The sequence below is a fragment of the Leucopleurus acutus genome, assembly GCF_964270905.1.
Source record: "Leucopleurus acutus genome assembly, chromosome: 10".
Lineage (NCBI taxonomy): Eukaryota > Metazoa > Chordata > Mammalia > Artiodactyla > Delphinidae > Leucopleurus > Leucopleurus acutus.
The window spans coordinates 74,607,092-74,633,366 of NC_139153.1; the positions used below are offsets into that span (position 1 = coordinate 74,607,092).

At 35.8% G+C, this 26,275-nt stretch overlaps 1 protein-coding gene across 1 annotated transcript in view; it reads right to left on the reverse strand.

Annotated features, from left to right (window-relative positions):
* SUPT3H (SPT3 homolog, SAGA and STAGA complex component) overlaps nt 1-26,275 on the reverse strand; it is a 423,577-nt gene that overhangs the window by 120,884 nt on the left and 276,418 nt on the right. Inside the window, exons 4-6 of the mRNA XM_082847752.1 lie at nt 20,674-20,760; nt 17,345-17,435; nt 12,304-12,443 (exon numbers count right to left, since the gene is read on the reverse strand). Coding sequence (XP_082703878.1) covers nt 12,304-12,443; nt 17,345-17,435; nt 20,674-20,760 — 318 coding nt within the window. The remainder of the gene's footprint in view (nt 1-12,303; nt 12,444-17,344; nt 17,436-20,673; nt 20,761-26,275) is intronic.

A 26,275-nucleotide genomic window follows, 5' to 3' on the forward strand; every position in this document is an offset into this window, starting at 1 on the left:
CAGATGAACCAGTTTGCAGGGCAGAAGATGAGACACAGATGTAGAGAACAAACGTATGGACACCAAGGGGGGAAAATCGCGGTGGGGTGGGGATGGTGGTGTGCTGAATTGGGCAATTGGGATTGACATGCATACACTGATGTGTATAAAATTGATGACTGATAAGAACCTGCAGTACAAACAAACAAACAAAAAACAACTAATACTGAACTTTCTTTGGGTTATTTGTATGGAAATATGTTAATATAAATGTTTCAGACATTACATGAAATTTCTAAAAATCTTACATGTTCTGGTATAATGTTATAAGTCATAATTCTAGTTATTACTTTAAAATGTATATCTCAGAAATAACTAAATTTCCTTGTCAACTGCATTATTATGAACTTTCATCAAATCTTTAATCATGGTCATTTTTAAGTCTTTTGTCATTTACAGACAGTTCTGGGTGTACTCTGATGCTTTTGCAAAAATGTTCTTATAAAAGGGTTTCATCTTCAAGGAATTCACGGAAAAGACTCTGACAAGTACAGGTTTCTGGTAACTGACTATACTGCTGAACTGAAGTAATAAGCATTTTCAGAACTCTAATGGAAAACTGATGAATTCATAAAAGTGCTAACAAAGATCAAGATGAAAAACAATTAATTACATGGGACTGAGTGAACTGATGAGAATGATTATAATTTTTGTGACTTTGTTTGAATAAAAAAAAAAATTCCACAAGGACTCAGAGGCAAAAAATACGCAAAGGAGCAAACAGTGGAGGATTACTGGACTGAATGTCAATATTATGACATAGTATGAGTGTGTTTCGTGTTTGGTAATTTCAATCATTGTTGCTTTTGTTGTGGTCATCCATTTACAATGCTTGGTGTCAGTTTATTTATCTCTTGTAAAAATAAAATACAGTGTGTGTGTGAAAAAAAAATTATAGGGAAAAGAAAAAGAAGTAAAAAAAAAAGAATCTGAAAAAGAATGGATATATGTATAACTGAATCACTTTGCTGAAACTAATACAACGTTTTAAATCAACTATATTGCAATATAAAATAAAAATTAAATTAAAAAATAGTAAAAAGAAAAAACAACATATGTGCTATGTAAATAAAGGTAAATAGGGTAATATCAATTGAAAGAAATTAAAGGAAATAATCTTAATATACTATTAACGACAGTTACATCCAAACTAATTGGTTCAGAAAGACTAACAGTAAAGACAGGCAAAGATATAGCAAGCCTGGTATTCACTGGACCAAGAGAACCAGTTTCTACTGATGAAGAGTCTATCAACAATGAAGAAAAACTCTTGAACTTCTCCCTCCTAATGTAGGAGAATTGGACTATATACAAGAAAAACGGTGGGACATTAAAGGAGATATTTACAAATACATCACAGCAATAAAAGGCTTACTTTTAAGAAAGAAGATGAAAAGCAAGGGAATACTATTAATAATAATGATCTAATAGATACATAAACATCTCCCTAGCCTGTCCATAAGTCATTTACAAAAAGTCGCAACATATTAGGATAGGATACCTAGTAAGTTCTAATGAATTCCTAACACTAAAAAGAATATAGCTAACAATCTGACTACTATGCAATAAAGCAACTAAAACACCCAATAGAGGCTGAAACAGACAAAACATCCAGCCTGGAAAATATATACCCATATATGTCAAATATTCTCCTACATAAATTAGGCTAAAGGGCAATTCTAGAGGATATTTACAAAACAGTATTTAATTCATAGAAGTATTATATATTGTTAAAATCTATGGGCTATAGCAAAAGCTATGCTAAGAAGAAACTTTACAATTTTAATGTTTCCACTGTTAAACAAATTTTTCTATAAATAAACAATGAATATATTTGATTTTTCAAAAAAGTCTCTGTTCAATTATATCCTTAGTATAGTACCTAGAAAGGCAATTTCTGGATCAAAGGCATATAGGGTTTTTTTAATTAATGCGTTTGATAGAGATTGCTACACTTTTCTCCAGAAAGCTATGTATCAACTTATGCTCCCACTAGTATAGTCTATTTCTCCACACCCAAGTGAACATTAAATAATCCTAGGTACAATTCAAACAAAAACATTTTCTAGGTTAAATAAAATGTGATTTCTGCACCCCCCCCCCCAACTTTGGTTTGGTTTCTGGGAAGGAAGGGGGTAGATTGAGAGATGAGGTTCAAGATTATTAAAGTGTATTAAAATGAGTTATAAATTTTCTTGCCTCAGAGAATCCACAATTCTTTGAATAACTCCTGAATATAACCAGCTGGCCTACAGTCATTATATATGAAAGTACCCAAGTCCCACACAAGTGGATGGAAGGATTTAAAATAATACCAAGGGGTACTAGTAGAGGAATTTTTTAGAAGAGTTGATGAGTTTGAGACGACCGATAGCCCAAAGAAATAATATCCAGGCCATCAAGATACCTCATCACTCTTTGGTTACAATAAATTAAATGATGAGTTTCTATGAGTCACAGGAAAAGTTTAAGCAATATTTAATTATACAAATGATGTACTACATTTTCTACTTCAAAACTATATGATGTGGCTTCCCTGGTGGCGCAGTGGTTAAGAATCCACCTGCCAATGCAGGGGACACGGGTGTGAGACCTGGTCCAGGAAGATCTCACATGCCGTAGAGCAACTAAGCCCATGAGTCACAACTACTGGCCTGTGCTCTGGAGCCTGCGCGCCACAACTTACTGAAGCCTGCGTGCCCTAGAGCCCGTGCTCCGCAAAAAAAGAAGCCACCGCAATGAGAAGCCCGCACATTGCAATGAAGAGTAGCCCCCACTCGCCGCAACTAGAGAAAGCCAGCGTGCAGCAACGAAGACCCAATGCAGCCAAAAATAAATAAAAAACAAACAAACAAACAAAAAACATATGATGGATCATCAATAAGAACTGCTTAAGGGACTTCCCTGGCAGTCCAGTGGTTAAGACTCTGTGCTGTCAATGCAGGGGGCACGGGTTCAATCCCTGGTGGGAGAACTAAGAACCCGCATTCACAGCCGCCCCCCCAGAAAAGAACTGTTTAAGAGGATGGGGGAAATTCCCAAAAATTTCACTTGAAGACTTTTTGGTTTTTTTTAAACTAAGAGTGATAACTGTCTTACATTAGGCTATTTTATTTTATTGATTTTAATGAACTTATTGTAGGGCTACAAGGAACAAGTCTTCCAAGATTCAGATATCTTCCCTGCTAAACCCAGATGGAGAACAGAACTTTACACAGAGCTGCCGTCTAGGGAAAAAGGCTTCAATTCTTTCTTTCTTCCTCTTTCCTTCTCTCTCTCTCACTCTCTCTTTCTCTCTCTCTCTGTCTCCATCTCCATCTCCATCTCCCTCCCTCTCTCCCTCCCTCCCTCCCTCCCTCCCTCTCTTCTTAGTCCTCTTTCAGTCTCTCCCTCACTTGGATAATTTCTACAGATATAACAAAGGAATACAGAAGTATTTTGAGATATTTGTGTACATACTGAATTTTGGTAAATAAAGTCTAATTTTAAATTACTTAAAAGCTCTGATAGAGCTTTTAAATAGTAAGATATTTTTTTCAAAATTAAAACATTACCTCAGTGATTTTGGATTTTTCCACAGTGTGTCTTCCCAAAGGTGGTCACTTCTGTACTTACAGCTTCTCCATATTTGAGAGCAGGTCAATAAACCCACTATTAATGGCTGTCTTCTAATTAAGGTGCAGAATTACTACAAGAAATAGATGTCTTTTCTTCAAAGTCTTTTAAAAGGACTTTTAAAATTTAAATTCTTTTCCCATATAGACCATTACAAAGTATTGCGAAGAGTTCCCTGTGCTACACAGTAGGTCCTTATTAGTTATTTTATATACAGTAGTGTGTATATGTCAATCCCAAAAGAGTGGATATATGTACATGTATAACAGATCTACTTTGCTGTACACCTAAAACTAACACAACATTGTAAATCAACTATACTCCAATTAAAAAAAAAAACAACTCCCCATGTGACTGGGAACCACTGACCTAAGCAAATGATATTAGACTCATCTGAGAGATGCAGCAGTTAACCATACTCAACATGAGGAATGATAAAGACCTATTCTGGTTGAGATTTTTTACAAAATTTTAATAGAATTAACATAAGTTGTTGATTGATTTGTACAATGATGAGTGTCTAAGATATATTAAAATTTTCAAAAGAATGGAAACCAAAAGAATAAGAAATTTAAAAAGGGCGTTTAAAATAAGATTTAATAAATATTTTTAAAGAGTAGGATAAAATGCCCAAATTGTTATTACTTACTACTTGGTCACTTTAAAATTAAATACCACACTTTAAAAAGTTCATTACATGGCTATGTTATTAACTGTGGGAGTAAGGCAAAACACTTCCCTTTGTAACTGAATATAATAGCCAAAGTTGTGATGGTAAAAATGAATGATGAATGTAATATTAATTTGAATTGAATATTAAATTCAAGCCCACAGTCTTATCAATATAGTAGATGAGGCTCATAAATGCAAAAGTAACTTTTGTGAATCTGGTGATTTGTTGGTCAATTGTTCCTTAGTGTTAGAAGGACTGAGTGAAACAAGTTTCCTATTGTATGAAGTAGAATGAATGGAAATGCAAAATTTCCATGCCACAAAAAATTCAACAGTAACCTAAGGCATATGCAAATTCAAATTATTGATATTTTCTAAGTAGAAATCAACCGATAACTAAAAGAATTGTCCAGAGGAGATATTTAATGGATCAGAGAAGTGAAAAAGCATATGTTATTATTTGAAGATGCTAAATCATAAGACCTTATAATAGCAAATACACAAGGAAAAGTGTATACCATTTACTGCCAAATGTTCTGAATTGGTAACTAGAGAGAATGAACCAATAGTCACATATGGTATTGATCCATTTGAAAAAAAAGTCTGCTAATTGAACTTAGAACTGATGCTCAGTATCAGCCTGTAGACAGACCCGGAACACTGCAGGTCAATACTGAAGCAGCGTGGTTAGGAGAACTTCTACAGCGAGAACTGTGGAAAAGCCACTACTCTAATTTGAGCAGGAAGTTATTCAAGCAATGAAAACCATTAGCAACTGGAAAGCACCTGTAAAAGATGTGTTGAAGAGCTCCTGACACAAAAATTTCATAAAGATGTATAGCTTTCTTTGTAATCCTACGTGAATCCGAAGAAAAGACTAACTTTATACACCCAGAAACTGCACTCTTTAAGCAAAAGAGAAAAAAAATTCAGATCATCCAAAGGATAGATTAATAATATTTGCATATATCACCTATTTTATTCACCATATTTGGACAAATATTTAATGAAAGTTTGTAATGTTCAAGGCACTGTGCTGGGTACAGAAGATATGAAAGTAAATAAAATAAGTCCATGCTTTCAAGGACCTTATTTAGTAAGTCAAACTAAGAAAAAAACTACTAGTTACAATCTATCACATACTAAAATATCAGAACTGAGATGTTGCCAGATAGAGAAAGCTCAGGGGAAGGGAAGAAAAGCTGAATGCCTATTTAGGGAACTATAAGTCCGAGGGGGTTCCTTAAATCGTGTGTGGTGGTGGCGGTGGCGGTGGCGGTGGCGGTGGCGGTGGCGGTGGCGGTGGCGGTGTGTGTGTGTGTGTGTGTGTGTGTGTGTGTGTGTGTGTGTGTGTGTACGTGTGCCTTTTGGGAGGTAATATGGGAAAAGCGGGGGGAGCAGGAATGGTGGGAGATGAAGATGAAAAAGTCTGTTGGGGCCAGATCATGAAAGATGCATGAATAATGTGTTAAGGACTTAAGTTTCTACTGTAGAAAATGGAGTCATGAAAAGCAGAAGCCGGCAGCACCTGATCTGTCCTTCGGACCAATGCTTGTGAAAAGGAGAGTTCCCAACAGACATCCACATGCAACAGATTACACGGATCACTAAATATTTACAGCTTACTCCAGAATTCTAAATGAGGAATACAATGAGCTAAGAATAAGTCTAATTGCATTAAGCAGCCTGATTTGCATGATTTCCCATACAGTGGTGAACAATAAGAGCTGATGCTAAGGCAGCACATAAATTAAGGGATAGAGGGTAATTATCTATACCAAACAACTAATGATCTGTCAATGCCACAAGAGAAGTGATAGCGTTAAAAAGACAAAACTCTTTCCACAGAATAAATTTATTTTCATATTTAGAAGGACTAACTTGTTGCGATTAAACCAATAAGATAAAAAAAGGCCAGACTAAGAAACAACAATCTGCCCGCCTACTGTGGGGAATGTGGGTGAAGGAGAAAGAATCGGGAAACATAATCTACAAAATATTCAGGGAAAAAACATTTTGGTTATTACAACAGCCACAACTCGAGAACTACAAACATTAAATGTAAATTAGTGGTAAATCCTGTGGCGTTCTGAAATTCGATGATATTTTAAAACTCTTCCCCGCCAAGGTGTTTTATAAACAAGCTGGTGGAGTGATCTCTGCGAAAAGCCCTTGAAATGTATCTTTTAAAAGAGAAGGGTTTCATTTTCAAAAGGACAAACTGAAATTATTTGAGAAAGAAAATACTGATTGATTCTATTAAAAACTTAACTGGACAGTATATTCAGATGTGCTAGTCGAATATCCACTTAGCAAGACTGAACAGTGCAGCGCAGTAAGGCCCACGCCGGCACATCAGCGCTGGGAGACACGGATGATCAGTGTGCAGTACTGGTGCATATCTTCACCCTGGAAAGGATTCTCTACTTTACTGAAGCTGAAACTCCTCGGTGGGGAAGGTGGAAGTGAATGGCAATCACTGTTCCTATGTTTTACTACCAAGGCCTGATTTAAAATATGCTGTCTCCATAACAAAAGATACTTGTGGACATCGGATCATAAGCCCTGATTTGGATTAAAGGAAATATCACTACTATGAGTACTGCTTCAATGCTGTTACAATGTATTTTACTCCTCAATAGACTAGGGAAAGGGCAGGGAGAAGAATCTTTTAAATTTCACCCACACTAAATAGTAAAAAATTCTAAATGGGTCTGAGGGTGGAAGACAAAAATGGAAGTGATGCTAAATTTTTTATCATAAAGATGGTAGTTATTTGACTGATCTTGTTCTAAAATTTTTCTATAGCAAAGCATAACCGAAGAGACTGATTAAACTACTACCACCACCACCCAAGCACTTCTAGCTTCACACCTGGTACGTGGGGCACTCTGAGCAAAGCAGAAGTCTGACTCTACCCTCAGTTCACATGGTTAAGAAAAGCCTAAAAGAATACCTTGAGAACCATCTGTCAAATCTGATGTGTTAAGATATAGAACGATAAGTACCTGGGTAAGAGTTAGGGAGTGTTCTATTTTTATAAGATCTGTAACTTACTTTTCATGTCATTAATTGAAAAATGTCTTCTCCAGATGTTTTATGGCAATGAATATACAGATCTCTACCATTACATAATCAGAAGGTGTGGATAAAAAGTAGTTTGATAGAGTTGGAAATCAGTTTCAGAGCTACACATTACACCAAACTTTGGGTTCTCCTAAAGTCACGTAATACTCCCTGTCCTGCAGTTTCTAGGCCAGAAAAACATACACTAAATTACATTAATTCTGCTCTGTGTAGCTAGAATTACCAAAGGTTTTGGGTGGTATTTCTATTAATATTCCCTGAAGAATGATTTCATAGAGTATTTTTAAATTATCTGAACAGAAGTTACTTTCAAAAGAATAAAAGACATACTGATGTGTTCTCTTGAATCTCTTTCAGAAACTAATCCTGACATATTACACTATTTCAGGTTTTAAAATGGAGCCTACTTCTCATTTTTCTGTTCTGTGCGCTCTTCAGCAAACCACACTGAAGTTAATTCTATGGACCTGTCTGAAGTTAATGATCAAAAATTTCTTGAAGATGTAATGTGCTTTACTTCAGGATAAACAAAATTTCAAATAAAATATCAAGTGAAATAGAATATACACGGCTCCATCACACAACCAATAACCCACCTAGAGGGTTCAAAATTCAAGATCAAATAGAGTAATAATAATAAAAATGGCAACCATTTATTGGGCTTGTATTCCCCTCATCAGAGTACTTAGTTACCTTTTGATTTGCCAGTTACTACTAAAGGATTGTGAGGGCAGAAACCATATTTTGTTTTTTTATAGTCATAACCTCAGGACCTAGAAATAGTGACTGATTTACAAAAGAAGCTCTAATAAATGCTGAATGAATTAAAGAGTGAAAGGATGGATGGATGGTTTGCCTGAATCCAAAGAAAATGATTTCCACTCATTCTAACATGCTGTCTCTTCGGGAAAACTTCCCAGAGATCTGAGCAGAGAGTCAAGATTGTGATGCACCACTCTCAATTCTTACACATAACATAGAGGTACTTTACACTTAAGAACCCTCGTGGCTGCCTTTCCAGCATCTATTCCTTCTTGCGAAGCTTCAGGGATCCATGCTTTTACAGAGGTTAACTGTACCCTCTTTGGAGATGGAACATATGACTTAGGCTAAGCCAATCAGGGCATGTCATTCTATCAGCTGCTGTGGGTGGGATGGGTTTTGGAAGATACATACGTACACATGTAGGCATATATACACATGTAGGCATAGTATATGCATGTGTGTAAATATATATGCATATTTATATATATCATGAATGTACATATGTATATAAACTATATCTCTCTAGTATATAAATTCTGCATTTCTTAATCCCATATATATGTATATTTTAAACTTTGTTTTGGGTTTCAGTTTTTTAACTCAATCTTTTCAATGTTTTTGGTATTTGTAAACATTTATCTTATTGGGATTAGCCTTTTTGTGATAAATCTTATCTAAGATATTATATTTCAACTCAGTCTTGAAGGCATTTTATTTTACTTTACTTTATAACTATAAAAACCATGACAGATAGAAAAGGGGAAGTGCTGAACTATCACATTTCATAAACAGGAGAAGATGGAGAACTTCTATAGTCAGCTACCTCTCTCAACGAGGTTCCAGTCTACCTAGCTCCAAAAACTATAACAGTAGGACTCAAAACCCCCAGGGATCATAAGCTTATTACACTTGGAGCATAACTGAATGGTATACCTGATTTCTGTGATCATTCAACCTTTACGAGAAACTTTGTATTTAAAAATCTATGACTAGTCACTTCAGGTTAAATTCAGATGACCACCTGGGATCTTACTCAACTTTTGGTCAATTAAACAATTTTTGGGCTGTCTTACATTTTATGTATCCCATTCTGCTTTTTCTCTAGATTCCAGGATTAGGCCTCTAACTTGAAAACACAAGATAAACAGTCACTGGGGATTTTCAGCCCCCTACGCTGTTTAAAGGCTGCTCTTTGGTGAGCTCTAATCTTTGTTCTCCTGTTTATTTTACCAGTTTGAGGGTTAGTCAGAAGGTAGAGCGCTCACCCAACTTTTTAGGCGTTCCTTATTTACATCTTCTTCACAAAACCCAGCAGTTCAGTAGACCAGGTATTTTACCTGATTAATGACAAACTTGAGCTTCTCCAAGTTCCTTCACAGGAGAGCAGTAGGGTTTTAGGTAAGCTCTTCTGTGAGTGACCACAGGTCCTCTGGTAAGAAAACACAAAGCTACCTGCAGGCTTTAGTGACCCTTCCTTGGCCTTTGGTTGACACAGTCACATTTAGTTGATTAGATCTCAAAAACTTAGAATGTGAGAAACAGGATCAACAGCAAACACACGTGGGTCACTCTGGGGTGGGTTTAGGGGGTCTGAGGGGTGGTTGGAGGGGAGTTGTGAGTATTTATATGTATTATGCTTATCATTTCCCTGCTTCTCTTTCCCAGTCCCTCAAATACACTAAAGCAATTCTGAACATTATTTAATCTTTACTTGATAATTTAGAAGGGTCTTCAGAGGTCATGGATCACAGATCTCTACTACACACACACCAAAGTGTTAAAAATTTGGTGCTGGAGAAAAACAAATGGGGTAAGCGTTAGTTAACTTAACATGATAATGGACTAGCAAGTAGAAATGGATATAAAAATTCAGACATTTTTTATATTTCAAATCACATAATACTTAATGAAGTAAATTATGAGTAAAACACAGAGCCAGGCACACACAGAAATCAGCTGAAGACAATGGGAAAGAACTCAGTTTTTCATATGCTTGCTCCAATATTTTGAGAAAAATCTAGGGTCCCAAGCGAGCTTGTGTCTATAAATTTTTTTCTCTTCTAAATTACATTTAAATTAAAAAAAAGAAAAAAAAACCAATAACAAGCTTTGTTGGTAGGTCTATACCATTTTCATACATTCTAGGGGAGAAGGTAGTAAACAAAGTTTCTACAACTGTAAGTGATGCTTAGAGGAAAATTAAATCACTGAGTGATGCCAGGACTGATTATTCTACTGCACTTTAAAAGCAAGGGATTGCAGTCTGTGAGTCCAAAGTGGTTTCATATGGACTGCCACAGTTGTGGTTTACGCTTGAAACTATAACCTGTCAAATTAGAAGCAGGCAAGGCCTATGCTCTTAACGGTTCCACTTTTTACTGTCTATAGTTATGTCTACAAGTTCAGCATTTTTTTATCCAGTTTAAACTCTGTTATTTGGATGAACAGAATCTCAAAACTACTCTTTGTTATCCTGGTTAGCGATTTTAGTTATGATACAAAGCTTAGAGAAACTGCCAATCTAATTTTTATTGTATAGGTGAAGCTGACTTTCTTGTAACTATTTTTATCAACTACTGATATTTTATTATCCTGGTTACCACTATATAATATACAATATAACTACAGGGAGAGAAATATAAACCACATAAGCTCCCAAGCTTTTTCTATCCTGCACTTCCAAATATTTTATTTACTTGAACTTGTACCTTACTGGCTCATCACTCTTCCAGGCCTACAGTAGCCTGCTATTATGAGCTCAGTGTTACAACATGCTCCATTTCTTCTCTTCTCCTTGACTGTGAAATGCCCTTCCGGGCAACAGGCGTGGTTGACAGAGATCTTCCTGTCAAAACTGAAAAGCTACTTGTTCAATTTTACTACTGTTTTCTGTAAAGTCCTTCCTTAATAAATTTTTCTTAATGCCCGTTTGTATAATATAAAAATGTTTAAAAAATAAAGCATAAACAATATTTGCTCTCTGTGTAATGCATCATAAGTGAAACCATGCCACGAAACAATCATATCCTGTTTAGGCCATAATGACATCAGAAATACATGTTTATCATCTGCTTTGGACAACTTAGCATGTTTTTGGCCCAAGGCGAACTAAAATCATTTGCAGTTGCCTCAAACCAAGATAACCACACATTTCTAAGGTAATTGATACCTAAGAAGAACATTGCCTTTAGATCACAGTTCATGATCTAAGCATACTAATTCTTTAAAGAAGGTGGTTAAATTTTATAAAGCATATATGTCTATTGGACTTCCTCCAAAATTTAACATGAAATAATTATATTTTTAGCATGCACAGAGACTATGATAAAGTCAGCACTTAGCACGATCTTTCGGAGCTCTGGAATTACCTCTCTTGACCAATTTAAAGAGAAGGGGAAAAATGGAGATTTGTTTTTTTACATGTAAAAGTATTATAAGAATAAGAATGATAAGAATAATGCCTTATATTTTAGAAGGCACTCAGATGAAATCAATCACTACTTTTATTTTTCCACAAGTATTTAAGGAAACCATTTTATGAATAGAAAGCTAGGGTAAATAGAAGGCATACAATTTTCATATTCATTGTTAAAACATACCCAGGGAATCCAAACACATGTCACTAACTGTGTTTTACAGTGATATAAAGCATGGAATTGCCCTGGATCCTACCTTATCTGGTGAGTCCAACCAGAGGCTGCAACTACAGCTGGAAAAATAGCTCTTCACACTATATGCCAACGCAAAAGCAGTAAGGATTACCTTTGTCCACAAAGATAACTGGATGGTTTGGTACAAAAACTAAGTAAATATTTAATTATAAACTAGCTTTTATGGAATAAAATCGTTTCAGTAAAAGTAAGATCCAGAAGGAAGCTTAGGGAACCTACTCATGTTCAAAGGAGGAAACAAAGAAACAGAAAACTGAAGTTGTTTCCCAAAGTCAGCTATGAAGGCAGAGTTTAACATCCTTTCCAGGGTTACTCCACTACACAATGCTGCCTTCAGACATGAAACCACTGATTTGGACATTTCAGACCACATTTAAAGAACATAAGAATAGAACCAAATAGTATATGCACTGCAGTTATTCTATTACCCTAAAAAGGGAAGCATGTACTATACCTCCATTCTTTCTTGTTTAACTTCATCAATTTCATCATCTTCAAACATTGCCAAGAGTTCTCCTGTTTGGTCAATGGAGTTGAGAAAGTCTTGAGCGATTTTTTGTCTTTTGTTCGCGTTATTACTGCCACTCAATTTGTCTTCATGAAGATAAGGGAAGGAAAAAAGAAATGTTCTTAAATAGGTTTACATCTGCCCCAACATATGTATTGAATACTGCATATAAAATTCAGAACTGGAATTCTCTCATAATAATCTTTGTAAGGAGAATCCTTGTATCTAAAACAAAAGCATAAGTCATGCAGAATTAAATCATCTATTTATGTCATGAATAAGATTGAGAGAATAAAACCATATGATCAATTAGCACAATAAGTGTGAATGGATTAAAATTCCTTACCAAAAAAAAAAATGGAAAGACTCTCAGATTTGGAAAAAGAATCCTGCTACAGAAAGCCTAATTAAGAAAGTAAATAAAAACAAAGACATAAATAAAAAACATCAGGATTGAGACATGAAATTAAAAGAAGAAAATACTAGGTACACTACTGTGGTAATATATTTGAAACCTATGGGATGAGATCTTACTCTTTTTTGCATAAGAGATAAAACTACCATACTTATTTAAAAGCAAAACATAACTCTGAGAAAGTTACTGCAAAAAGTCAGGAAGGAATGTAATATTGCAAAAGGTAATTAATACAGTTTAATACACAAAAGTATCAGTGTGAATTAGTGAGGAAGAGCTACATTATTTTTTAATGTGACAAATTGTGTGCTCCTATACCAAATAAAGACAACCCAAACATCTTAGGGTGAAAAAAGGCCTGTCACTCCCTACTCCAATACAGCTTTGTTACCACCCACCTCAATTATGTTGCTACTATCAAATATATTATACATCTATATATTATAGACACAATATTACAATTATATATCTTGTTTTATACAACTGCTTTTAAATCTATTAAGAAAGGAAAATAAATAACACAATTCTATATTCTCTTATATTTACCTACATAATTACCTTTATAGATACTCTTTGTTGTGTGTGTGTGTGCGCGTGTGCGTGTGTGTGATGTGTGTAGGTGTGGATTCAAATTATTGTCTGCTACAACTTGCTTTCAGCCAGAATAACTTCCTTTAGTATTTTTTATATGGGTCTGCTAGCAAAAAAATTCTCCAGTTTTTGTGTATCTGAGAATATCTTTATTTTGCCTTCATTTTTGAAACACAGTTTTGCTGTACATGTTTCTTGACATATTTGTTGTTGACAGTTTTTCTTTTCAGCATTTGGAATACGTCATCCCACTGCTATCTGACCTGCATTGTTAATGAGAAGTCGGCTGTTAATATTGTTGAGGTTCCACTGTATTTGATGAGGTGATTTTCTCTTGCCTTTCACGATTTTCTTTTTGTCTTTGTCTTTCAGCATTTCTACTAGAATGTGTCTGAGTATGGATCACTATACGTTTATCCTACTTGGAGCTTGCTGAGCTGTTTGGATGTGATTAATAATTTTCATCAAAGTTGAGAAGTTTTCCATCGTTATTTCCTTGAATATTTTTTCTGCTCTTTCTTTCCTTCCCTTCTGTAGTCCCATTGCATACACTGGTTCACTTAATGGTGTCTCATATTTTTCTGAAACACTATTAATTTTTCTTCATTCTTTTTTCTATTTGTTCTTTAGACTGTATAATCTTTAATAATCTGTCTTCAAGTTCACTGATTCTTCCTTCTGTCAGTTCAAAGTTACTATTGAGCCCCTCTACTGAATTTTTCATGTCAGTCATTGTACTTTTCAACCGCAGAATTTCCACTTGTTTCTATAATTTCTATCTCTTAATTGATATTTTCTATTTTTGAGACACAGTAACCACACCTTCCTTTTGTTATTTGCACATGGTTTCTTTTAGTTCTTTGAACCATTTATAATAGCTATTTAGTTTCTGTCTGCTAAGCCTAACATCTGGACCCCCTCGAAGGCAGTTTGTGTTGTCTGCTTATTCTTCCTGTTTTTATGGATCATACATATCTGTTTCTTTGAATGTCCAGTATTTTGTTGTTGTTGTTGAAAATGGACATTTTAGGAAATATATTGGAGCAACTCTAGCTAATAATTCCCTCTCCTCCCTGGGGCTTGTTGTTATTGTTTGCTTGCTTGGTTGCTTATGTGTTTAGTGACCTGGCTGGGCTAATTCAGTAAAGCCTCTTTCCCTCTCGGTGTGCAGCCTTGGATGTTGTTCCTCAGAGGGTACAGCCTTGAGCATGAGAACAGTCTCCTCAATCACCAGGGATGACTGTGGTTTTAGTCAAGTTCTCTTTACCTGTCACTTTTCCTGATCTCTCCACTAAGTTTCTGGCTGGTATGACTCTATTGGTATGATACACAGCTGTTATCTTCCACTAACTGCTGGCTGACAGTTCTATTGTTTTGATAATACTCTTGTGCATAAATTGCTCCACAGATTGATCTAAGTGATTTCAGGTCACTCTGCAGAGTCAAGGTTGGCCAGCCTTTAAGTTTTGCTCTGACCCCAGGAAGACTCTTTTTAGATATCTCTTTCCTTTGTTAAACTTCTAGCTGGTGCACTGTTTTGTTTGTTGTTACTAGTATCACAGAGTGACCAGCTTCCCCTTAATTCCTCCACCAGGATCTCCATTGTTTTAAAACACCCTTAGCCATGAACTTTAAATGCTATTTCCCAAATAGTCAGTCCCTATAGGGAGAGCTGCAGAGCTCTCTGATATTAAGGGCTGGCTCTCTCTTACAGGATGAATCTTTGTACTTCTGTACTAGAGCTGGGGTTGGGAGTAGCAAGCAGCTTCTCTCTGAAAGACTTTCCTGGATCTAAGAGTGAGGATCTGGACAGAGATGGTAGCCCCTTGTCTTCAAGGCTTGTCTCTTCTGGTGTGAAGCTTATTCCCTGTGAGCAAGCCAGGATGTGGCAAGCAGGGTCCATCTGGGGTAGAGCTTCCCTATGACTAGAAGATGAGAGGAAGGCCCAGTCCTTTTAGCTGTGCTTGCCTAGCACAGAGGTTCTGCAACACAGAGATGAAGGAGATGAGAGATGCTGGTCTCCTGCCCCTCTTGGGGTGAACCTGTCACCCTAGATTGGGAGGTACAGAAGCAGGTGTCCATGGTTCTTGGACACATTTGCCCAGAGTAAAGCTTCTATCATTTTGATCTGGGGCAGCAGGGTGGGAGAGGAGGAGAGAAATGAGGGGAGTATATTGTGGCTCAAACACAACAGAGTCTCACTGTTCTTAATGAGATTTAGTAGATTTTTTTGAATAAGTTCCTCCATTTGCTGTCTGCCCTTAGGACAATTTCTAAAGATTTTAAACTATTATTTTTAAAATGTTCACCAGTTAAATGTGTTTCACTGGGAAAAGAGTCTACCACGTTGCTCACAACGCCACTCTAGAACTCCCATCTCAGTATTAGATGTATTTTACCTGAGTATTTTACCTTACAAATTATATCAACTACAGTGAATCCTTGAAGAACACAGGTTTGAACCGCGTGTATCCACTTACACATGAATTTTTTTCATTAAATACGTACTACAGTACGTGACTCTATGAGGTTGGTTGAATCTGGGGACGTGGAACCGCATACATGGAGGGCCAACTGTAAAGTTACAGGCAGATTTGACTATTCAGACAGTTGGCACCCCTAACCCCTGCATTGTTCAAGGGTCAACTGTATTTTAAAACTTTATATGAGACACACAAGATTAGAAAATTTAAATGATAAAGAGGAGAGGTTTGAAATAAATAAGGAGGTGAGGACATAAAACTGATATGACAGTGTTAGTAAAACAGAATACTAGTCTCACTACTCTGAGCTTGGTATTCAAAGCATAGTATTAACAGCTATCACTTATTCAGTGGTGGGAATGTATCAGGTGCTTTTCATACATTATGTTGAACTCTCATGGTCAGTAGTATAATTTATGACTTACAAATGAGAAAACTGACCCTCAGGGACACATAGAAAGAAAGCAGAGAACTGGGATTAATAGGAATTTAGGTCTGTTTTGCTCCAAGTCTACATTCTTTATGCTCTCCATAAAGGGAAGCATTAAATTCATTTGGAGTTAAATTCTATGAGAACTGCAGGAATACTAAATAGACAACACTGATTAGACATTTGATCAGAATTTTTTTTGGCATGGCCATTACACTTGCTGACTTACTGAGGATCAATGAGAGTAACTGGTTCTCTTTCAAAGTTAGTTAACTCTTCAGTTGGTTTTTGTTGTTTTTTGATTCAGTTGGTTTTGAGCAATTTTCTGGAATTCTTCTGAATACAGTAGAGTTTGTTTAGCTACTTTAGCAGTGTATCTACCAGCAAAGGATACTACCATGCAGTGACTATATTCAATACAAAATAGATGAATTACTTTAAAAATACAACATATTTATTTTGATTAATAAGTATTATTTAATAATTATCTATTTTCAGCTTATCACTATTTGATTTTGCAACATAAATATTTTCTTTAGATATCCTAAAATGGGGAATTGAGTTGGAAAATCAGCTAAGGAAAATTTCCCATTCTGTGTCAGACTTTTTGTTAGATTTCAAACAGCACAGAAATAACACATTAAAATGAGGTGACTTCACATTATAAAACATATCAGATACTTTGTATAATAAATTAACAAAAAAAATACATGCCAATTTCAAAAATATAATAGTTCTGGCTCCCTCCATTCAGGACAGAAAAATTATGCTTGCTAAAATCAATTATGTTTTAAATCAACACAATTTTCTTAGTTTCATGACATTCTGGTGTAAAGCAGGTCATTTTATTAAAAAAAGAATTAAAATGCCAGATTACTCTGAAGTCACATAATTGGAAAATACAAGATTTAACTGCCAACTATATAAATATCTGCACAGTTTCTAAACTACATTATTTAACAGAAGTACATATATTCTACTCTGATGGGAATATCTACATTGACATTGTATAAATGTGTCATCAGCATACATGTGTTGTACTGGTTTTAGTTTAGTGCTTTAAGTTACCTTCCAGAAGATCATCCTCGTCGATGCCTTTGACAATCTTTGATTTGTAGTCTCGGAAAAACATGTATTTTAGCAGTCTTCTAAGTTTTTTCTATTAAAAATATGAAATAAGTAAATAAAAAACCTTACACATACATTCGCTTTATTGATTAAAGACTATTATGATAACTAAATTTAATAACGTGTACCCCAGGATCACTGTGGGGGGGATATAGCAATTCTCAGCATAGTACTGTGAATAAAAAATTTAGTCATCAAATTAAACATAAAAGCTACAACACTAGCATTTATTTATTTATTTATTTATTTTTTTGCGGTACGCGGGCCTCTCACTGTTGTGGCCTCTCCCGCTGCGGAGCACAGGCTCTGGACGCGCAGGCTCAGTGGCCATGGCTCACGGGCCCAGCCGCTCTGCGGCATGTGGGATCTTCCCGGACCGGGGCACGAACCTGTGTCCCCTGCATCGGCAGGCGGACTGTCAACCACTGCGCCACCAGGGAAGCCCCAACGCTAGCATTTTTAAAAGCACTTTTCATTTGCAAGTATCCAGATACTCCAGAATCACAATGATTTTTGTTTTTGGGGTTTTTTTGGTTAAATTCCTTCTGAAGATTGTGATAAACTTTCCACACTATGCTGCAAATACTGACTTTATGGAATTCTGTACACATTCAGAACCAAATTTTATTTTTTAAAATGATTTACAAACAGCTAGACAAGGAGTTTGTAACAACTGCTTTAAAAAGCCAAGCACTCTCCTTTTTATTGTTTTTTTATTCTCTGAGAATCTTTTCTTTTATTTAGAAGAGTTGGTTTATGTTTTATATTTCTGGAAAACATTCTGTAATCTGAGAAACATATTTTTATGAAACTCAAAGCTGATGAGTGATAGTTGAGTCTTAATGATGGCTTTCTTTAGGTTTATTAGAAGACTATAATACTGTTTAACTTTAAAAGTAACTGATAATACTTCGTCCTCTGTTGTATGCTTACATTTAGAATGGATTATTACTCGTTCCTGGTCTTCATGTTTAAGATTCCTAATGACAGCTGAAATAAATTGTATTTTACAAAGCTCTTTTACATGCATTCTATTTGAAATTTTCAATAGCCCTGAGATACAGACAAATATAATCATCTCCTTTTTATATGTAGGGAAACCGAGGTTAAAGATAGTCTCACAACTGAAGCTTATAGCAGGACCAGAAGTAGAACATGACCTCTGAACCCCAGTTTCCTTATTTACAAAGTAAGTACTTACCTTAGAGGACTATTGCGAGGAATAAATGAGAAAATGAGTGAAGCTGCCTAGTACAGTATGGAAAACACAATAGGCAGTCAATGACTTCTGCTTGAATATAAACCAGCATTATTAAGAGAAAAAACATATACCTGTATATAGGTGTTTGCTATCCTTTTTTCTCTTTCCTCTGATTCCTGAAAATTCAGTACTTTAGATTTTATTTTGTCTTATATTACAGTCATGTAAACTACTTTAAATTCTGTTTGGAACACACCAGCATATAAATAAAATTATTATTTTGAGGAGAAAGATGAGAATACTGGCAACTATCATATTACAGCTAGGCTCTTGGTTGCTAAAAAGGTTCTGATTAACAGTCCTTCTAGACAATAGAAGGGTTTTGACAATCAGTGTGTATTCCTGAAGTTTCCATAGGATTTAAAACTTTGACTTCCCCGAAAGGCAGGAAAAAGTGTCAATGTGGACTATTTTTTGTGCTGGCTTGTTTACCTCTGTCGATGGAAAAGAAAAACTGACTGGACATATTCTGGAAAGTACTGTTGCGAACTCCACTGCCCTCCAGCTGCCTTCGTAAAGGATCTTGGCTCAAGGTCCCTGTTCCTGCCAACGGCACCTTCAGGCTCTTTCCTCACAGCACCACTGCTATATGGTGTCTACTTCCCCGTCTTCCTAATGAAGTCACTAAATCCTGAACATTCTTACTCTTCACCATCTCTCTGAATTCTTCCTTCCCATCCACTTTCAGAGCCATCATACTAATCACAGTTTGCCTTGATTACTGAGCCTGCATCCTGGTTAGTTCCATTCTACATATAGCTGCATACAGCTGCATGAGTCTCACCCTAGGCAGAAACCTCCACTTCAACAAATCCTACAGCCTCTCCAATCTAATCACACAACCTTAAAATGCTGTGAGTCTCAAAATGCTTCTTCAACTAAATCATACAGATTTCCTAAACCAGATTATAGCTTCTTGATAGTGAATACATTTCTTTTCTCTTTATAGTCCTCATACCATATAAGAGTTAATGAACTAAAAATTTATAAAATTTAATGGTAGACTGGTCGAGGTGCAATTTGTAGATCTCTGAATCCTACTGCAGAAGGAAGAGAAGTTTAGGCATCCAAGTTTAGTCAATCTCCAGTCAGTCAGAAGGAAAGCTTTCACAGATATAAAGTAACTGGGTATCACAGAAAGAATGTTAACCAGGATATCCAGAAGGTCAGATGGGATGCCTTCTGATAAAAACCAGAGCCACAAACATACAAAAATGGGTAAATGTAATTAAAATGCCAGGGGAAAACAATGGAGAAATGAAAGATGGAACATTAGGAACTAAGCACCGCGTGCTCACTTGGGTTAGAGTCTACCATAACATGCTGTGGTTATTCAGTTAGTTTTTCCACATGTAACTTTCAGATGAGAATTTTATTAAAAACATGCAAAATGTCACAAAATATTTTCAAACTAGCTACTCTTGGAAGATAGTTATGACAAAATTATACATGTAAATACCAGCATAAATATTTTAATGCCAGAGTTCAAAGAGTAAGAAAGATAGATCTTTAACTATTAAAAAACCTAGATATTATGGTGTATATTTATCTTATACAATATTCATCTTGATTGATTTGCTTTTTTCCTTTTAACCAGTGTCACAGAAAAAACTTTGTATTTCAAGTGAAAAAACTATTCTATGAAAGCCTGTGTAAAATTAGAAGAAAAATAAATATGCCACTTAGTTATATCCCAGTTACCAAAACAAAGCACCTGGTCAATATCTAGTGAACATTATGTAGCAATGAAAATGTCTAAATATATATTTAAGGATAAGTGAGAATTCGTTGTCAGCATACTTTTACATAAGTGCCCTTGTCCATGTAAAAATAAAAAATAAATTCTTTTGTAGTAAACCATTTTCTTATGCAAACTATGAGGACTCAAATATTAGTTCAACAGTTATGATTCCAATGTGAAAGCTATAAAACAAGGGTAGCTTCCTTACATAAGTGTAATTAATCACCAAGCTTGGCATTTCAATATGATGAAATTATTTTATATTACCTTATCTTTGCGTATCAAAAACAGAAGATCTTCAGCAGAGATTACCCTTGCTCCCCGGAGCTGAGAAACTTCAGCAGCTTGCTGTAACTAACAACAAAGGAAATTTTTCTCAATAATCTAAATTAAATATACTACAGTCATGATGTCTCAAGAGAGATAAACATTCTAAGAGTTAAAAACCTTTGGGAATAATCCAGCAATCACAGTACTGCTTTTGAAAGCAAAATGTCTTATGTTTTAAGGTATAAAAAAACTGCAATTAAATTAACTTATACGCCTACCTGTAACTGATACAATAAAGAGAAATCCTTGACTTCTTTCATGCAAAAGAAAAATCATATGCAGCTTCCAGAAATGCATTAATGCACCTGAAAATAATTTTATGAAATTTTATCCTCATATCCATGTGAGCAATGCTTTCACTCAGTATCACTAGTTGAATAAGTATATTATTAATCTGAGCTCCCATGCTGGTATGATTTGAAATAGGCCCATTCAGAACTTTAAAAGATCAACAAAAACAGTAGCTGTTTCTAATATCCAAAGGAAAAAAAATAGCTTTAGTTTTGGCAAGTCTTCAGTGGGCAAAGGATTCAGTCCATAAATCATAATACTGGACTGCATTAATTTCTTTCCACACTAATCACATACACACAAAAAGTTAACTGTATCTGGAATGCACAACACAAAACATACTGCATGAAAAGTTAGATTCCCCCTGAAATGTTCATCTGGGCACTTATATCTACAAAGTTGAGAGTTTTCTGGGATTCAGAAGTCCTAGAAACACAATCTTACTTGAAAATGACCTGGAAAATAAAAGAATGTGAAAAATGATAGTTCTATTTTTTGGCACAGGCAAAATCAGTTTCTTATTTTGATTAGTTAGAAGGAACATAAAATACATCCAGCTGAAAAAAATAAAGATGCTGGAGAAAACACTGCAAAAATGTGCCTGTAACTTCTTCCAAATTTGATCAAACCATGGTGACTGCACCAAACCAACTCTATCCAATATTATAAAAATATTTACATATAAAAGCTGTTCTTGAATGCATCTTTCTTTGAAAGGAATAAGTCTAACACATATTCCTAAGAACTAATCTTTAAAAAATGACACACTGTTATCTTAGCAAGTATAAGAAATCAAATAGTGCATTTGTACTAAAGAAATTCTGAATGGTCAAGAGATTTTGCTAAGTAAGCTTCAAACCTTGTCTAAATACACAGACTACAAAATAGACTATAAACTCCCTATGTGTCAGCCTTACCACTGAATTTCCTGGATACTGGTGGTTGGTATATAAACATAATTCTACCTAAATATAGAAATTTAAATTTAACTGTGAACCATTTAAAAAGAAATCTTGGGGGAAAGGTTTTGCAAAAGATGATATATCTACCCAGAAAGAAACTAAGTTTTCAGTGGGAAAAATGTGAACATATTTTTCTAAAAGCTCGAAGAATGTCAGGGAAATATGTGTACATGTGTTTTTTCAAACAAAAACATTTCTATGACAGAATAAAATACACATAATCAATGTGGAGAAGAATATGGGCTCAGTATCCATTTGTCTGGACACAGAGAACCAGGAGGCCGCACTGTCAAGTAACTTTTTATTTTCTTAAATGGAGGATGGTGATGATTTGAAAACTCTAAAACACTATAAGATATAAGTAATTTTGCTCATGTTAAGAAAGGACCAGGATAAGTGTACCTCCCTAAATTGTCTTCCCAATAGATCAACTGTTTATCCACAACACATGTGAATAATCTGTATTTATAACACTCTCCAAAATGTCAGTGTATAAACACATTCAGTCGGAAAAAAAAGAAGAAAATGGAAAATAAACACATAGAAGAGTTAGCCATTTTAAAACACCTTTTCGAAACCAGTACACAACTATTGTAGAGATCTGGATCACAGTTAAGTTGTCATAATTAGCAGGAAAACTTTATCTTTAGCTTTCATCTACCTTATTTACTAATTTCCCTCACCCAACCTAGTGCCCTCACTAGCACTGGCACTGCTGGCACTCTCCAGTATGCCTTGGACTCCCACGTAGTGAGTCCTCAGGGCTGAAAGTTATCATTGTGTTACTGCACCACAAGCCCATCTGGCCCCGACGTGTCCCACACTCCAAAATCATCTCCTCCACACTCTCACCTCCTCTTCTCTACAAAGTGAGGAGGGCGAGCTTCTTAACTAATTACAGTGATCACACTAAAGTGTGTATTGCCCACTGGCTAACTTCTAGAACTTTTGTCTACAATTACCAAAGAGACTAAAGAAACTTCTCTCTAACAACGTAAGCTTAAAAAGCAAGTTAGCAGCTTGGCAGTCCAGTTCCACAGGAGGCTGAGCTCAGGACCAGTGCACTCAGTGTGAAAACAATACTAGAACCAGGAAACCAAAATCAAGAAATATTTCTAATACCTTCAGTGTTCAAAAAAAAAAAAGTTGATTCTATCAATATATTGTAAGAAACCCCTCAATGTTTTTAATCCCTGAAAATAAACGGAAGTTGTACTTCATTATTCACTGCAGCAAGTCAAGTATTTCTGGCAGTAACTAAAATGACATGAAATGATAGTAGATTTTATGATTTTTTTATTACAGTGAAAGTAGTATACATTTAATTGCATTTATAAAATATGCAAGAATTGACATAGCAGAGGAATCCTTTAAGACCAATCACTGGTTGAATGGGTATACAAATTTTCTTAACTATATGGATAAAGGTATGATGATAGTAACTTTATAGAGATTTATTTGTAACTTAGTAAAATATTTTGCTAAAAGCATTATTATACAACAGGAACACTTTTACAGCATTGATTTGTTTCTGATAAATATTATTTCTATTTTTCAAAGTAAATTAAAAATATTATACGTGTAACAACTGTTTCAAAGAAAAAAATTTCCCCTAGCATGTTAACACTCATCATGTTTGCATTTTAAATATTTTATGATACTTTATTTGCAGGTTGAGCATAAAAGGTACACTTTAAACTTTACACCTTTGAGCCCACAAATAAATCTCTTCTCAATTTCCCATTTCCATCAGTGACACTAACAATCGAACAAGTTTTTTTCTCTATTTTATTTTCACCAACTTCTGCTGATTTTGTTGGTTTACTTGGCTCAGGGTCTTGAATTTGCTCCCTACTTCCACAGTATTCATCTGGATGTAGGCCTCTGGGGCGTTTTGCTTACTGCTTTCTAAATTTCAATGTCTCCAAATGGTGATGTACCCTAGATTAAGTGTTAACATGATCTTCTTCAAATATAATGGCCACAATTCTTGTTCCAGGATCTATGATAATTCAGTGTACTGACTTCAGTGTGGCCTTTAAAGACTGACTGACTCAAAGATTTTTTTCCGTATACCTTCATCCTCTTCATTATATTTCTTGTTTTTCGGTCATTATTCTACATTTAAGCTCCAATAATTTCAGTTCTATCTTAAGCCTTTGTGTACTTGTGACAGTTAATTTTATATGTCAACTTGACTGGGTTACAGGGTGCCCAGACATTTGGTCAAATGTTAATTCTGAGTGTGACTGTGAAGGTATTTCTGGATGAGGTTAAGATTTGAATCCTTAGGCTGAGTAAAGCAGATTGCCACTCCCCACCACCAGCCCCTGCTACTGTTAGTGGGCCTCAACCAATCAACTGAAGAGGTGAATGGAACAAAAAGGCTGAATAAGAGGGAAGTCCTTCTGCCTGACTGCCTTGAACTGGGACATAGACCTTTCCAGCCTTTTGACTTGGACTAAACCATCTCTTAGTTTTCAGGTTTTTGGATTTGGGCTCGAACTACATTCTGTCTCTCCTGAGTCTCTGGCTTGCCAACTACAGAACTCGGGATTCTCAGCATTCAAAGCCATGCGAGCCAGTTCCTTATAATAAATCTATCTGTACACACACACACACAAACACACACACACACACACACACACACACGTATCCTATGGGTCTTTATCTTCCTCAACCAGTTAGATACCTAATGCTCTTGCCTCCCAACTTCCGTCTGAATAATATCTCTAGGTCCAGGACCACCATTCCCCCAACAGGCAGTTTATAAATGTTTGGTAAATGTTGGCAATCCACTTCCCCTTGACTGTTTTCAGTTTTCCCGTCTATAATATAAATAAATTGAGCTAGATGAAGTCAATAACCCCTGCAAATTGGCTGGGGCCCATGTAAATTCAGCAGAAAGAGTTCTCTAAAGTTCTAAAAGGTTTCAAAAGTACAGCAAAATCAATTCAATGATTTCCCAATCATTAGCATCCTGAAGGTGTTTCATTTTAACCACACCTCTATTGCACCTCTTTGTTTTGGATTCTGGCTAAATCTCTGGATCCTTCCTTTCTGAGAATAAATAGTAAATGAATACATAGTACATATAGGAATTGTTAAAAGCTATGTGATGAAGAGGCAAAATCTTAGGGTAGGTTATCACTTGGCCTAAGATTTATTTGTCTTTCTATCCATTTGTCTAACACACACTAGTTATCGGGCCAGATATGAGGTTAGGCTAGGAAAGAACAGCTCTGCTTGCAACCATATTTGTCAGCCACGGATAACCGCAAAGACCCTCTCTGAATCCTCCATGTTGTGACTGAAAGAATTAAGAGACAGGAAATCTGGACTCCAGTTCTGGCCACTAAGTAACTACATAACTTCAGATACTTCAAATAACTTCCCTAGATTTGTAGCCTTATGTATTCTTTTCCATTTGAAATGGATAAGCAATGATTTTAATGACTAGAAGGAGAGTTAATAAAAAGTCTTAGTAGTAATAATTTATTAAGTACCTAATTTATTCTTAGGCAGTACAGGAACTGTGCTATGTGCATTATAAACATTTAATTCTAATTTTAAAATTATTATCTAAGTTAAGGGCTTCCCTGGTGGCGCAGTGGTTAAGAATCCGCCTGCCAATGCAGGAGACACAGGTTCGATCCCTGGCCCAGGAAGATCCCACATGCCGTGGAGCAACTAAGCCCGTGCGCCACAACTACTGAGCCTGTGCCCTAGAGCCTTCGAGCCACAGCTACTGAAGCCCACGCGCCTAGAGGCCGTGCTCTGCAACAACAGAAGCCACCACAGTGAGAACCCGCGCACAGCAACAAAGACCCAATGCAGCCATAAATAAATAAATAAATAAATTTATTAAAAAAAAAGAGGGCTTCCCTGGTGGCGCAGTGGTTGAGAGTCCGCCTGCTGATGCAGGGGACACGGGTTCGTGCCGCGGTCCGGGAAGATCCCACATGCCGCGGAGCGGCTGGGCCCGTGAGCCATGGCCGCTGAGCCTGCGCATCCGGAGCCTGTGCTCCGCCACAACCGTGAGAGGCCCGCGTACCGCAAAAAAAAAAAAAAAAAATTATTATCTAAGTTAAAATGTATATAACAATAAAAAGTCAAACAATACTCTAAGTTTTATAATGACAGACAGAAATACCTAGCCATACTTCTTTCCAATCTGTAATTCTACTTCCGAAGGAAAATACTTTCAACTTTTCTAGCTTGTTCTTCTGTTATTTACCTCCACATTTGAAATACGCTTACAAGGCTATTTTATTTTTCAGCTTTAA